Raw genomic sequence first — 16,526 nt, 5'->3', positions numbered from 1 at the left:
TAAACTCTAATGTGTATATGTTCCACACCTTCTTTAACCCTTCTTCTATTGAAAGACACCTAGGTTGTTTCCATGTTCTGGCTATTACAAATAGTGCAGCTATGAACATAGTTGAACAAATGCTTTTGTAGTATGATAGGGCATCTCTTGGGTTTATTCTCAAGAGTGAAATTGCTGGGTCCTGAAGGAGGTTGACTTCCAGTTTCCTGAGAAACCGCCACACTTATTTCCACAGTGGATGCACAAGTTTGCATTCCCACCAACAATGGATGATTGTTCCCCTCACTCCACATCTTCTCCAGCATAGGCTATCATTGGTGTTTTTAAGTTTAGCTATTCTGACAGGTGTAAGATGGTATCTCAAAGTTGTTTTGATTTGCATTTCACTGATCGCTAAGGAGGTTGAGCATGACCTTAAGTGTCTTTTGGCCATTCGAAGTTCATCTGTTGTGAATTCTCTGTTCAGTTCGTACCCCATTTTTTAATTGGGTTAATTAGAGTTTTAGTGTCTAGTTTCTTGAGTTGTTTGTATATTTTGGAGATCAGACATTTGTCTGATGAGGGGTTGGTGAAGATTTTCTCCCAGTCCGAAGGTAGCCTTTTTGTCTTACTGACAGTGTCCTTTGCTTTACAGAAGCTTCTCAGTTTCAGGAGGTCCCATTTATTCATTGATTCTCTTATTGTCTGTGCTACTGGGGTTCTACTTAGGAAGTGGTCTCCTGTGCCTATATTTTGTAGACTACTTCCCACTTTCTCTTCTATCAGGTTCAAAGTGGTCGGATTAATGTTGATGTCTTTAATCCATTTGGACTTGAGTTTTGTGCATGGTGATAGATATGGATCTACTTTCATTCTTCCACAGGTTGACATCCTGTTATGCCAGCACCTTTCATTAAAGATTCTTTCCTTCTTCCATTGTATACCTTTAGCTCCCTTGTCGAAAATCAGGTGTTTATCGGTTTGTGGGTTAATATCCAGGTCTTCTATTCGATCCCATAGGTCGACTTCTCTGTTGTTATGCCAATACCAAGCTGTTTTCAATATTGTTGCTCTGTAATAGAGTTTGAAGTCAGAGATGGTAATGCCTCCAGAAGTTCCTTTATTGTATTAGATTGTTTTGGCTATCCTGGGTTTTTTGTTTTGCCATATAAACTTGATTATTGTTCTCTCAAGGTCTGTGAAGAAGTTTGATGGGATTTTGATGGGGATCGCATAGAATATATAGATTGCTTTTGGTAGAATTGCCATTTTTACTATGTTGATTTTCCCAATCCAAGTGCAGGGGAGTTCTTTCCATTTTCTGGTGTCCTCCTCAATTTCTTTATTCAAAGACTTAAAGTTTTTGTCAAATAGGTCTTTCACTTCCTTGGTTAGAGTTACCCCAAGATATTTTATGGTATTTGTGGCTATCATGAAAGGTGATGTTTCTCTGATTTCCCTCTCTGCTTCTTTATCCTTTGTGTATAGGAGGGCAACCGATTTTTTGGAGTTGATCTTGTATCCTGTCACATTACTAAAGGTGTTTATCAGCTGTAGGAGTTCTTTGATAGAGTTTTTGGGGTCGCTTAAGTACACTCTCATATCGTCTGCAAATAACGAAAGTTTAACTTCATCCTTTCCAATTCAAATGCCCTTGATCCCCTTATTTTGTCTTATTGCTATTGCTAGAACTTCAAGCACTATATTGAAGAGGTATGGAGAGAGTGGACAGCCTTGTCGTGTTCCTGATTTTAGTGGAATGACTTTGAGTTTCTCTCCATTCAGTTTGATGTTAGCTGTCGGCTTGCTGTATATTGCTTCTATTATATTTAGTTATGATCTTTGTATCCCCCATCTCTCCAACACTTTTAACATAAAGGGGTGTTGAATTTTGTCAAATGCTTTATCAGCATCCAGTGAAATGATCATATGATTTTTTTTTCTTTCAGCTTATTTATATGATGGATTACATTGAATGATTTGCATATGTAGAACCAGACCTGCATCTCTGGAATGAAGCCCACTTGATCATAATGGATGATTTTTCTAATGTGTTCTTGGATTCGGTTTGCCAGTATTTTATTGAGAATTTTTGCGTCAATGTTCATGAGTGAGATTGGCCTGTAATTCTCTTTCTTGGTTGTGTCTTTATGTGGTTTTGGTATCAGGGAAACTGTAGCTTCATAAAGAATTTGGCAATGACTTTTCTGTTTCTCTCTTGTGAAATACACTAAGGAGTGTAGGTATTAGCTCATCCTGAAAGTTCTGGTAGAATTCTGCATTGAAACCATCTGGTTCTGGACTTTTTTTGATAGGGAGGTTTTTAATAACAGCTTCAAAATCTTCACGACTGACAGGTCTATTTAGATCATTCACCTGGTCTTGGTTCGAATTTGGTATATGGTACTTATCTAAAAAAAATATCCATTTCTTTTACATTTTCCAATTTTGTGACATACAAGCTTTTGTAGTAAGATCTAATGATTCTCTGAATTTCCTCTCTGTCTGTGGTTATGTCCCCCTTTTCATTTCTGATCTTAATAATTCGCATGTTCTCTCTCGGCTGTTTGATTAGTTTGGATAGGGGTTTGTCGATCTTGTTGATTTCTTCAAGAAACAGCTTTTTGTTTCATTGATTCTTTGGATTGTTTTCTGTGTTTCTATTTTATTGATTTCGGCCCTCAGTTTGATTATTTCCAATCTTCTACTCCTCCTGCGTGAATCGCTTCTTTTTTTTCTAGAGCTTTCAAGTGTGCTGTTATGTCTCCAATGTGTGCTTTCTTCGTTTTCTTTAACTGGGCACTTAGTGCTATGAACTTTCCTCTTAGCACTGCTTTCATAATGTCCCAAAGGTTTGAGTATGTTGTGTCTTTATTTTCATTAAATTCAAGGAAGACTTTAGTTTCTTTCTTGATTTCTTCTTTGACACAGGGGTGATTAATAGTTGAATGTTCAATTTCCATGAGTTTGTTGGCTTCCTGGGGGTAGCATTGTTGTTGAATTCTAAATTTAATCCATGGTGATCTTACAAGACACAGGTGATTACTAATATTTTTTTGTATTTGTGGAAGTTTGCTTTGTTACCGAGTATGTGGTCAATTTTTGAGAAGGTTCCATTGGTTGCAGAGAATAAGGTATATTCTTTCCTATTTGGGTGGAATGTTCTATAGATATCTGTTAGGTCCATTTGATTCAATATCTCCAATAATTCTCTTATTTCTCTGTTAGGTTTCTGTCTGATTGACCTGTCCATTGTTGAGAGAGGTGTGTTGAAGCCTCCTACTATTAATGTGTGTGGTTTGATGACTGCCTTGAGTTCTAGAAGTGTTTCTTTTACGTAAGTGGGTGCCTTTCTATTAGGGTCATAGATATTCAGGATTGAGACTTCCTCCTGATGAATTGTTCCTGTTATGAGTATGAAATGTCCATCTCCATCTTTTCTGATTGATTTTAGTTTGAAGTCAATTTTGTTAGATATTAGAATGGCCACACCCGCTTGTTTCTTAGGTTCATTTGCTTGGAAAACCTTTTCCCAGCCCTTTACTCTGAGTATATGTCTGTCTTTGTGGTTGAGGTGTGTTTCTTGTAAACAGCAGAATGTTGGATCCTGTTTTCGTATCCAACCTATAAGTCTGTGACATTTTATAGGTGAATTTAGTCCATTGATATTAAGTGATACTAATGACCAGTGGTTGTTGACTCGGTTTTTTTTTTTTTTTGAGGTTGTAGAGTGTATGTGTCCCTTCTTTGAGTTGTGCTTGTGAAGGGTCGCTAGATTTCTGAGTTATGGCAGGTGGTTCTGGGAATTTTCGATTCCTTGGGTTGTGATTTTCCTTCTATTACTTTCTGTAAGGCTGAATTTGTAGCTACGTATTGTTTAAATTTGTTTTTATCCTGGAATATTTTGCTTGAATGATCATGGATACTTGTAACAGTATGCCAGTGAACTAGAAATGTATGCATATATTAGTTTGTGTGTGTGTGTGTGTGTGTGTGTGTGTGTATTGTGTGTGTCTGTGGAATTCTCTACATTCCAAGACCTGATCTGTTTGTCAGGTTATCATTTGTGGTATTTGGAAGTATTTGCCAACTGTACTCTAATAGGAAAGGCATTTGTAGACGTTGCTTTGCTAGAGTAGTTATGGCCTTGTTGGAGGAAGTGTGCACTGTGGAAGCAGGCCTTGACCTCTCATATATGCAAAAACCATGGTTAGTGTTTCAGTTCACTTCCTATTGCCGAGAATTAACATGTATGTAGAATGTTTGTCAACACAATACAGTGTTGCAACATCATGACAAAGGACTAAGCATCTGAGAGTGTAAGACACCGAATCAAATGATTTCCTTTATTAGAGTTGCAATTATTATGATATTTCATTTTTTTCAAAGTTTATTAAATTATAAAAGTTTCCATTTCTGCCCCTCCTCCCAACACCCTCCCACTCCCTCTCCTTCTCCCTCTCCATCCCTAAGAGCAGTCAGGGTTTCCTGCCCTGTGGGAAGTTCAAGTTCCTCCCCCCTTTATCCAGGTCCAGGAAGGTGAGTATCCAAACAGACTGGATCCAAAAATCCAGTATATGCAGAGGAAACAAGTCCTAGTGTCAGTGTCAATGGCTTTTCAAAGACTCCAGGCCAGTTCTATTCAGAGAATCCGGCCACATTCAGAGAATCTGGTTGGATCACGTGCTTGTTCAATCCCAGTCCAACTGGCCTTGGTGAACTCTCATTAGATCAGTCCCCTTGTATCAGTGGGTGATCGCACCCCTCGCGGTCCTGATTTCCTTTTTCATGTTCTTCCTCCTTCTGCTCCTCATTTGTACCTTGGGGGCTCAGACCGGTGCTCCAATGTGGGTCTCCGTCTGTATTGCCATCCATCATCTGATGAAGGTTCCATCTGGTCTTGCCTTCATTGCTCACGTTCTCTTTCCTTCTGTTTCTCGTTTGGACCTAGGGAGTTAAGTCCAGTGTTCCAATGTGGGTCTCTGTCTCTATCTCCATCCATTGCCAGATGAAGGTTTTATGGTGATAAGCAAAATATTCATCAGTATGGTTATGTTGCCAAGACCGGTTCAGGCACCCTCTCCTCGGTCCAGAGAACAATCTGGGGATCTCTCGTTGGACCTGGGATCCCATTTATAATCAAGTCTCTTGTAAATCCTAAAATGACTCCCTTAGTTGAGATATGTTCTTCCCTGAACCCATATCTATCCTTCCTCCCTCCCCCCATCCCAATCCCCCGAGCTTTCCCCATTCCTCCCCTACTCCCTTCTCTCTAATTCTCTCCCCTTCCAACAACCCTCCCCCCCCCCATGCACCCGAGGTTACCTGGGACTCTTGTCTATTTTATGATATTTCTTTACAGCAACAGTACCATAATTAATATGAAAGGCAATGCCAGGAACTGGGGTCTTGCTTTGATAGGTGAGATCATGTTTCTGATAAAGGAATATGGACTTTCCTACTGTGGATTAGAAAAGCAATTCAAAGGTTTACGTGTTTCTAGGTAGGGCATACAACTAGGAGAAAAGACAGTGGTGCTGAGTGGGATTTGAACTGTGTGTGACTTCACTGAGAGGTTTCAGAGGAGAATAACATTAGTATATGCCCTGGAGATTCTTGTGATAATATCATGAAGAATGTATCTGAGTTTTGCCCTTTTCTGAAGAGTCTCTCTAAGTCTAAATTGTGGAGTTTGGAATTCTAAAAAGAAAAAAAGAAAAAAAAGAAAAGAGAAAACCACTATTATAGTCTCTGTCAAGCTGTTGTTAGTAGTGACTTTAAGTAGTATTTATAATGAAAAGAGCCAAACTGAGCTTTTAAAAAATGAAAGATGTAAGAAATTCAAGTTGAAAAGGAGCACCAGGAAGTGGAATGGAATTAAATCCTGTGTTTAAGAAGAAAAACACTTTAGGAAATGAAATAAAGGATGTGGTGACCTCAGGGCAAGATCAACCTAGTTAAGTTAACAACTAGTGAAAAAGAATTAAAGAAAAGCTTAGCGCCAGGTATTCTGGTACATGCCTTTAATCTCAACTCTAGTAGAGTATAGGCATATAGTTCTCTGAGATTTAGGGAAACACAGTATCCACAGCAAATTCCTGAGGAGTCAAGCAACGTTAATATAGGACACAAAGAGAAACCGAAAATTGGTGAAGGTGTAATTATACCAGGGACCATGGTCCAGCTAGAAACAGAACTTGTCAGCCTTAGCTACATGGTTCTTTTTTTTTTTTCATTTAAATTATTTTTTTTATTTTTTATTCTTTTTTTTATTAAATTATAAAAGTTTCCATTTCAGCCCCTCCTCCCAACACCCTCCCACTCCCCCCACTCCCTCTCCTCCTCCCTCTCCATCCCCTAGAGCAGTCAGGGTTTCCTGCCCTGTGGAAAGTTCAAGTTCCTCTCCGCTCCCTCCAGGTCCAGGAAAGGTGAGAGTCCAAACAGACTGGAGCGCCAAAATCCAGTATATGCAGAGGAAGCAAGTCCCAGTGTCATTGTCAATGGCTTTTCAAAAAGGCTCCGGGCCAGCCACATTCAGAGAATCTGGTTGGATCACGTCCTCGTTCAGTCCCAGTCCAACAGGCCTTGGTGAACTCTCATTATATCAGTTCCCTTGTATCAGTGGGTGCTCGCATCCCTCGCAGTCCTGATTACTTTTTTAATTTTCTTCATCTTTCTGTTCCTCATTTGGACCGTGGAGTGCTCAGTTCGGTGTTCCAATATGGGTCTCCATCTGTATCGCCATCCAATGTCGGATGAAGGTTTCCTCTGCCCTTGCCTTCTTTGCTCACGTTCTCTTTCCTTCTGCCTCTTATTTGGACCTAGAGAGCTAGGTCCAGTGTTCCAACGTGGTTCTCCGCCTCCATCTCCATCCATCGCCAGATGAGGGTTCTATGGTGACATGCAAAATATTCATCAGTATGGTTGTGGGCCAAGGCCGGTTCAGGCACCCTCTCCTCTGTCCAGAGAACCATCTGGGGATCTCTCCTTGGACCGGGGATCCCCTTTATAATCAAGTCTCTTATAAACCCTAAAATGATTCCCTTAGTTGAGGAATATACTTGCCTGATCCCATATCCATCCTTCCTCCCTCCCCCCATCCCAGTCCCCCGATCTTTCCCCAATCCTCCCCTACTCCCTTCTCTCTAACCCTCTCCCTTTCTGACAACCCTCCCACCCCCCCATGCACCCGAGGTTACCTGGGACTCTTGTCTGTTTCCTACCTCCTGGCGGATAGCTAAATAATCTTCATCAGGTTCATCTTCTTATTTAGCTTCTCTAGGATCACGAATAATAGGCTCAAAGACCTTTAATTATGGTTAGAATCCACTTATGAGTGAATACATACCATGTTCCTCTTTTTGGGTCTGGCTTACCTCACTCAGTAAAGCGTTTTCTATTTCCATCCATTTGCATGCAAAATTCAAGATGTCATTGTTTTTTACCGCTGAGTAAAACTCTAATGTGTATATGTTCCACACCTTTTTTAACCATTCTTCTATTGAGGGGCACCTAGGCTGTTTCCAGGTTCTGGCTATTACAAATAGTGCTGCTATGAACATAGTAGAACAAATGCTTTTGTAGTATGTTAAGGAATCTCTAGGGTATATTCCCAAGAGTGGAATTGCTGGGTACTGAGGGAGGTTGACTCCCAGTTTCCTGAGAAACCGCCACACTTATTTCCACAGTGGCTGCACAAGTTTGCATTCCCACCAACAATGGATGAGTGTTCCCCTCATTCCACATCCTCTCCAGCATAGGCTATCATTGGTGTTTTTGAGTTTGGCTATTCTGACAGGTGTAAGATGGTATCTCAAAGTTGTTTTGATTTGCATTTCCCTGATTGCTAAGGAGGTTGAGCATGACCTTAAGTGCTTTTTAGCCCTTCGAAGTTCATCTGTAGTGAATTCTCTGTTCAGTTCAGTACCCCATTTTTTAATTGGGTTAATTAGAGTTTTAGTGTCTAGTTTCTTGAGTTCTTTGTATATTTTGGAGATCAGACCTTTATCTGTTGCAGGGTTTGTGAAGATCTTTTCCCAGTCAGAAGGTAGCCTTTTTGTCTTACTGACAGTGTCCTTTGCTTTACAGAAGCTTCTCAGTTTCAGTAGGTCCCATTTATTTATTGTTTCTCTTATTGTCTGCGCTCCTGGGGTTCTGCTTAGGAAGTGGTCTCCTGTGCCTATATCTTGTAGACTACTTCCCACTTTCTCTTCTATCAGGTTCAAAGTGGTCGGATTAATGTTGATGTCTTTTATCCATTTGGACCTGAGTTTTGTGCATGGTGATAGATATGGATCTATTTTCATTCTTCTACAGGTTGACATCCAGTTATGCCAGCACCATTTGTTAAAGATGCTATCTTTCTTCCATTGTATAGCTTTAGCTCCCTTGTCAAAAATCAGGTGTTCATAAGTTTGTGGGTTAATACCCGGGTCTTCTATTTGATTCCATAGGTCGACTTCTCTGTTGTTATGCCAATACCAAGCTGTTTTCAATACTGTTGCTCTGTAATACAGTTTGAAGTCAGGGATGGTAATGCCTCCAGAGGTTCCTTTATTGTATTAGATTGTTTTGGCTATCCTGGGTTTTTTGTTTTGCCATATAAACTTGATTATTGTTCTCTCAAGGTCTGTAAAGAAGTTTGATGGGATTTTGATGGGAATTGCATTGAATCTATAGATTGCTTTTGGTAGAATTGCCATTTTTACTATGTTGATTCTCCCTATCCAAGAGCAGGGAAGGTCTTTCCATTTTCTGGTATCCTCCTCAATGTCTTTCTTCAAAGACTTAAAGTTTTTGTCAAATAGGTCTTTCACTTCCTTGGTTAGAGTTACCCCAAGATATTTTATTCTATTTGTGGCTATCATGAAAGGTGATGTTTCTCTGATTTCCCTCTCTGCTTCTTTATCCTTTGTATATAGGAGGGCAACCGATTTTTTGGAGTTGATCTTGTATCCTGCCACATTACTAAAGGTGTTTATCAACTGTAGGAGTTCTTTGAAAGAGTTTATGGGGTCGCTGATGTACACTATCATATCGTCTGCAAATAACGAAAGTTTAACTTCATCTTTTCCAATTCGAATCACCTTGATCCCCTTATGTTGTCTTATTGCTATTGCTAGAACTTCAAGCACTATATTGAAGAGGAATGGTGAGAGTGGACAGCCTTGTCGTGTTCCTGATTTTAGTGGAAAGGCTTTGAGTTTCTCTCCGTTCAATTTGATGTTAGCTGACGGTTTGCTGTATATTGCTTTTATTATATTTAGGTATGATCCTTGTATCCCCAGTCTCTCCAACACCTTTATCATAAATGGGTGTTGAATTTTGTCAAATGCTTTTTCCGCATCCAATGAAATGATCATATGGTTTTCATATGGTTTTTTTCTTTCAGTTTATTTATATGATGGATTACATTGATAGATTTGCGTATGTTGAACCAGCCCTGCATCTCTGGGATGAAGCCCACTTGATCATAATGGATAATTTTTCTAATGTATTCTTGGATTCGGTTTGCCAGTATTTTATTGAGTATTTTTGCGTCAATGTTCATGAGTGATATTGGTCTGTAATTCTCTTTCCTGGTTGTGTCTTTGTGTGGTTTTGGTATCAGGGTTACTGTAGCTTCATAAAAAGAGTTTGGCAGTGATTCTTCTGTTTCTATATTGTGAAATACATTAAGGAGTATAGGTATTAGCTCTTCCTGGAAGTTCCGGTAGAATTCTGCATTGAAACCATCTGGTCCTGGGCTTTTTTTGGTAGGGAGATTTTTAATAACAGCTTCTAATTCTTCACGACTGGCAGGTCTATTTAGATTGTTCACCTGTTCTTGGTTCAACTTTGGTATATGGTACTTATCTAAAAAAATGTCCATTTCTTTTACATTTTCCAACTTTGTGGCATATAAATTTTCGTAGTAAGATCTAATGATTCTCTGAATTTCCTCTGTGTCTGTGGTTATGTCCCCCTTTTCATTTCTGATCTTATTAATTTGCATGTTCTCTCTCTGCCGTTTGATTAATTTGGATAGGGGTTTGTCAATCTTGTTGATTTTCTCCAAGAACCAGCTTTTTGATTCATTGATTCTTTGGATTGTTTTCTGTGTTTCTATTTTGTTGATTTCAGCCCTCAGTTTGATTATTTCCAGTCTTCTACTCCTCCTGGGTGAATCAGCTTCTTTTTTTTCTAGAGCTTTCAAGTGTGCTGTTAAGTCTCCAATGTGTGCTTTCTCCGTTTTCTTTAATTGGGCACTTAGTGCTATGAACTTTCCTCTTAGCACTGCTTTCATAGTGTCCCATAGGTTTGAGTATGTTGTGTCTTTATTTTCATTAAATTCAAGGAAGACTTTAATTTCTTTCTTTATTTCTTTCTTGACCCAGGGGTGATTCAGTAGTTGACTGTTCAACTTCCATGAATTTGTTGGCTTCCTGGGGGTAGCACTGTTCTTGAATTCTAACTTTAATCCATGGTGGTCTGACAAGACACAAGTGGTTACTAATATTTTTTTGTATCTGTGGAAGTTTGCTTTGTTACCCAGTATGTGGTCAATTTTCGAGAAGGTTCCATGAGCTGCAGAGAAGAAGGTATATTCTTTCCTATTTGGGTGGAATGTTCTATAGATGTCTGTTAAGTCCATTTGATTCAATACCTCCAGTAATTCTCTTAATTCTCTGTTTGGTTTCTGTCTGATTGACCTATCCATTGGAGAGAGAGGAGTGTTGAAGTCTCCTACTATTAGTGTGTGTGGTTTGATGACTGCCTTGAGTTCTAGAAGTGTTTCTTTTACATAAGTAGGAGGCTTTATATTAGGGGCGTAGATATTCAGGATTGAGACTTCCTCCTGATGAATTGTTCCTGTTATGAGTATGAAATGTCCATCTCCATCTCTTCTGATTGATTTTAGTTTGAAGTCAATTTTGTTGGAGATTAGAATGGCCACGCCTGCTTGTTTCTTAGGTCCAATTGCTTGAAAAACCTTTTCCCAACCCTTTACTCTGAGTAAATGTCTGTCTTTGTGGTTGAGGTGTGTTTCTTGTAAACAGCAGAATGTTGGATCCTGTTTTCGTATCCAGTCTCTTAGTCTGTGCCTTTTTATAGGTGAATTGAGTCCATTAATATTAAGTGATATTAATGACCAGTGGTTGTTGACTCCGGTTATTATTATTTTTTGTTGGATTAATAGAGTTTGTATGTGTCCCTTCTTTGAGTCAAGCTCTTGAAGGGTCGCTAGATGTCTGAGTTATTGTAAGCAGTGCTGGCAATGTTGGACTCCTTTGGTTGCAATTTTCCTTCTATTACTTTCTGTAAGGCTGGGTTTGTGGCTGCAAATTGTTTAAATTTGTTCTTATCCTGGAATATTTTGTTTTCTCCATCGATAGTGAATGATAGCTTGGCTGGGTATATTAGTCTGGGCTTGCATCCATGGACTCTTAGTTTCTGCAGTACCTCTATCCAGGACCTTCTGGCTTTCATGGTTTCCATAGAGAAGTCTGGTGTGAGTCTGATAGGTTTACCTTTATAAGTTACTTGCCCTTTTTCCCTTGCAGATCTTAATATTCTTTCTTTACTCTGTATGTTTTGTGTTTTGATTATTATATGGCGAGGGGATGTTTTTTCTGATCCAGTCTATTCGGTGTTCTGTACGCTTCTTGCACCTTCATAGGAATATTGTTCAGCTAGTAACAGGATTTGTCAGCCTTAGCTACATGGTTCTTACATTAGAGTCCAAAGTAGAAGAATGGCATTTTAGTAACTCTCCTTCTACCTAAGAAAAGCAGGTGAGCCCAGGCATTTGTCAAGAGTGGCCATCAATGGAAGCCTATAGTGAAATTGTGTGAAGGTGTAATCTTGAAGCCTGTATTGCCTAGAGAACACCAAGATTTTGTAAATGCCAGAACCATTGGTTATCTGCCAAGGGTAGCTGCTTCTCTGGTGTAGCACCAATCTAAGTGGAAATAGTATGTTGACAGTTAAAGCACTAGGGATAAATTATAGTTCCACAGTCAGTGGCCCAATCTGCAAAACTCTCAATCACATTCAGGGGTTCTAATTAAGATTTTTGCAGATATTCTTCCTATCAGTCCAGAGTCAGTGTCTCTCACTATCTCAGAGCAGCTATGCCTGTGGGTATCACTATCATGGTTTTGATCCCTATGCTCATTCTCTCTCTCTCGCTGTTTTTTTCCATTGCTTTAATTGTGATAACTTTATTTTTTATTGCTTTATAAATAATACCATTCAAAATTTCCACTTCCTCTCATTCTCCCATTTCACTCAAGCTCCCCCACTCGTGCTACCCTTATCACCCTCCAGTCCTAAGAGAGAGCAGGGTACCACTCCATGCAGTGGGAAATTTTTTCAAGGAATTCCCCCCTCCATTCAGGCTCAGGAAGGTGTTCATCCAAATACACTAGGATCCCAAAAAGCCAGTACATGAAGTAGAGACAAATCCCAGTGCCATTATCATTGACTTCTCGGTCTGCCCCAATTGTCAGCCACATTCAGAGTGTCCAGTCTGATCCCATGGTCATTCAGTCCCAGTCCAGCTGGCTTTGATGAGATCCCATTAGATCAGGCACACTGTCTCAGTGGGTGAAACAACTCCTTGCATTCCTGACTTCCTTGCTCATATTCTCCCTCTTTCTTCTCTTAAACTGGACCTTGGAGCTCAGTCCAGTGCTCTCATGTGGGTCTCTGTCTCTATCTCCATCTGTTGTTGCTCAAAGGTTCTATGGTGATATTCAAGATATTCATCAGTCTGACTATGAGACAAGGTCAGTTCAGGCACCCTCTCCACCACTGTCCAGGTTTCTAGCTGGGGTCATCGCCGTGGACACCTGGGAACCTCTCGAAAGCCAAACCTCTTCCCACCCCAAATTGGCGCACTTCATTAAGATATCTTCATCCTGCTCCCATATCTGTCCTTCTTCCACATCAACCATCCCACTCCCCCAAGCTCTCCCCGGACCTCCCTTTCTCCCTTCTCTCTCTCCCTCTCCTCTTCTGCTATACCACACCACGCCCATGCTCCCAACTTTTGCCTGGGAATCTTGTCTGCTTCCAATTTCCAGTAGGATCTATATATGTTTCTCCTTGGGTTCACAATATTACTTAGATCGGGAGGGCGATGGAGAATGGGTGCGGGAAGAAATGGAAAGGGAGTTGGAACAGGCAGCAATGTGAAATGAAAAAGTTTGTATTTTAAAAATCATTTAAAATGGAAAAAGGAAAGTATGTTGCAGTCAGTGAAGCTGAAAGGACTTGGACATCTGAAGAGCATTTTGGCATCAGACTTAAAGATGCAGAGTTTGGAGTAAGCACTGGTATTTTTGGTCTAACTTTGCTTTGGCCTAGTGTCTCCTCACTGTGTTCTCTTTCCTACTATTTGGACAGTAGTGCATATCTTCTGTCATTATAAGTTGAAAGTGTTGAAAATGGTTTTTGATTGTTAATTTTATAGCAGATTATAATTAAGAGATATTATGAATCTACTCAGAAGAGACATTCAACTTTGAGTTCAAACATTGTTGAGACTGTTGTATACAATGGGCTAATTTGAAGCTGCATAAAAAGAAATTTGCATTATGATTTTACTACAAATTTATAGAGTACAGGGATGAAAGGTGCTAGCTTGAATGTAACCAGCATCCATAGAATCCCAGGGTGAGGCATTACTAGGAAGTGTGCCTTTCTTGGAAAATTGTGCCCTGTTTTAGGACGTGTGTCACTATGGAGGTGAATGTTGAGGTGGCATATGGACTCAAGCCATGTGCAGTGTACTACACCTCTTCCCATTATCTGTAGGATGAAAATTTACATCCTCATCCACTCTCAGCTCTTCATCAGCACCATGTCTTCTTTCATGCCACTGTGACTGGGCAGGATGATACTACACTAAACCTCTGAAACTTTAATTAACAATCTAGCTAAATATTTTCCTTTGTAAGTGGTCAATGTGTACTCCACAACAACAGAAACTCTAACAGCATGCTGTGTGCTAATGAACACCAGTTTACGTGTGTTTTTGTTATAGAAAACTTTGTTCCTAGATGGAGCTAAACCCATTCTACATGAGAGCACCCTGGCTGTTTTGGAGAGAATGCACAGGAGGAATTGCCACCTATCCTGTCATGTGCTGGTAGTTATTCGAATGTATGGTAGGCACTTCTCTGTAGTACATGATACTTATCCATCCCTGTGTATGGGTGAGCTGAAAGGAAGAGAAATATAACAGAAAGAGACACTTGCCTTTTGTGAATATTGTGACCATGATAATCAGACTGGGGGATACGTAGAAAAGTTTAATAACGAATTGGGTTTATTTAAGTAGGCTTTAAGTTGATACATGTGAGTTATATAGTAGACCCTGATGTGTATATAGGAGAAAGGGGCTGGTGCTTTCTAGGGAGGGCAGGGAATAGCAAGGAAGACCTGAAACAAATACATGTATGTATAGGTGAGACTTTGTCTGTACACAATTTGATACAGAATAAGCCATAAACCAATGCTATGTGAAAGGCTTGGAGTTTATGTTTGTATACCTTACAGGCCCCGACACCCAGTTGTATGTGTTCATGCATTTCTCTGTGTGTTTGTGTGTGGTTTTGACTTCAGGGGAGAGATGCATAACAGGTGCCATATGAGATTGTACGTGTTTCATTTACAAAAATATATTTATTAATATAACATAGTTAAAATACAATGGAAAAGAACATCTTGGTGACCAAAGCAATTAGGCCCCTTACGGATTACACTAACATCTCTTTCTTTGTAGCTTACACAAGGGTTCAGAGTTCACTCTGGAATGGGCATGACACAGATCAACAGTGCACTGAGGACATGGGAAATTCGCTTCCTCATCCATTTCCAGCCCTTGAATGGTCTGGATGTAGAGGTTGTGGATCTAATCTGAGGCTGGTCATTGAGCATATTGGGTTCTATGGACGCTTCCTCAGTCGGAAAGTCAATGTACAGAAACAATGTGGGTCTTCCATCCAAGGGTGATTCAAATAAGGAGAGATCACGAGGCAAGCTGTCCACAGAATTCATGCTGTCTCCAATGTCCCCAGTAGAACACTGGATAACATTAGTCACCAGGACACTTCCTTCTGGGACTGTGTTTTCTGAACAGGGCTTCAGCTCCAGGCAGTGGTATTTGTTGAGCTTGATAAGACTTTGGCCTCTCTTACGTCTTCCTTCTTCACCCTCTTCTTTAGATTGTCTCTTCCCAGCTTCTCTAATTGTTGGAAGGGCTGGTTCACTGGCTCTTCTCTTCAAAGGGAAAAGGGGGTGATGAGCACCTATGTGACTGCTCCTTAAACAGGGATACTCAGTTTGCTGATAACTGTCCTCACAGCTCAAGTTGTGTTTTAGAATATTAAAAGTTGCTGTTACTTCATTTGGTTGCCTGTGTCTTATGGATGACAAAATCTCTTCCAAGTCATAACCCATAGTGCACATAGTCTCTACAAGCCTTGGAAGGATATCTTTACTTGTAGGGGCTGTATGTTTTATAATGGCGCCCAGCCATGGTCTTTTCACAAGTTGACATATTGTTATTCTCCTGTTGGTGGGGATCATGAGTAATTGGTTAATGATGAATAAACAGGGTTTTGACAAGTCGAAGGGAATGGGATACATGGTGTTGGTGATGAGCCTGTGCATTCCACGTAATGTGTTTTCTGTGTATGGAAATTGTCCTGTGACCAGTACATATAGGAGGACTCCCAAGCTCCACATGTCAACAGCCAGCCCATCATAAGGTTCCCTTGCCAATATCTCTGGAGCCATATAGAGCAACTAACCACAGACTTTCTTCAACATCTGCCCCTCTGCGAGCTGAATGGCCAAACCAAAATCACAAAGCTTGATGTTGCCATCTCTATCAATAAGGATATTCTCCAATTTAATATCACGATGCGCAATGCGTCTTTGGTCGAGAAAGTGCACCGCTGATACGACCTGTTGGAAGATGGGTCTAGCCTCCTGTTCCTTTACATACCCAGCCTCACTGATAAACACCTTCAGGTCTTTTCCTGCCACATACTCCATGACTATATAAGTCCTTGACCGTGTGTCAATGATGTGAAAAAATTTAATGATGTTAGTGTGTTCCAGAGACTGAAGAATCTTTACTTCAGACTTGATCTCACATAGAGCATTGCTTTTTTTCCTAAGGACCTTGACAGCAACCTTTGTTTTGTGGGAATGTGGCAGGCAAGCTTCACCTCCCCAAAAGAACCTACAGCTAGAGGTGTTAAGATCCTGAAATCTTTTTGAAGGATGTTCGGGTCCAAGGAGGCGGGCATGATGTGTCCGTTCAGTTTCACCAGCTTTTCTTGTTGACAGGCAATGCTAAAAAAACAAAATTTAATCAATCTTAAGATGAAGGTCTAGCACTATGAATCCATGGTCATCAAATCTTAGACATACCATACAAACCAAATGATGCACTTCAGGGACATAGAAATACTAGAAGAGCCCAACAGCAGATAAGGAATCACAGTAGAGATCAAAGAGGTATTCACTGATAAGTTCATGCAAATACAAAT

At 40.2% G+C, this 16,526-nt stretch overlaps 1 protein-coding gene across 1 annotated transcript; it reads right to left on the bottom strand.

Annotated features, from left to right (window-relative positions):
- Positions 1-14,769: 14,769 nt before the first annotated feature.
- LOC148119129 (putative sperm motility kinase W) lies at positions 14,770-16,283 on the bottom strand. The gene is given in 2 exon segments (XM_087897803.1): positions 14,770-16,175; positions 16,178-16,283. Coding segments are annotated over 2 exon segments (1,512 nt in total).
- Between the last annotated feature and the right edge of the window lie 243 nt (positions 16,284-16,526).

Source organism: Myodes glareolus, chromosome 18 (genome assembly GCF_982192425.1).
Source record: "Myodes glareolus chromosome 18, mMyoGla1.1, whole genome shotgun sequence".
NCBI lineage: Eukaryota > Metazoa > Chordata > Mammalia > Rodentia > Cricetidae > Myodes > Myodes glareolus.
Note: the sequence above shows the minus strand (reverse complement) of the source record. Positions and strands in the feature narration are given on the sequence as shown.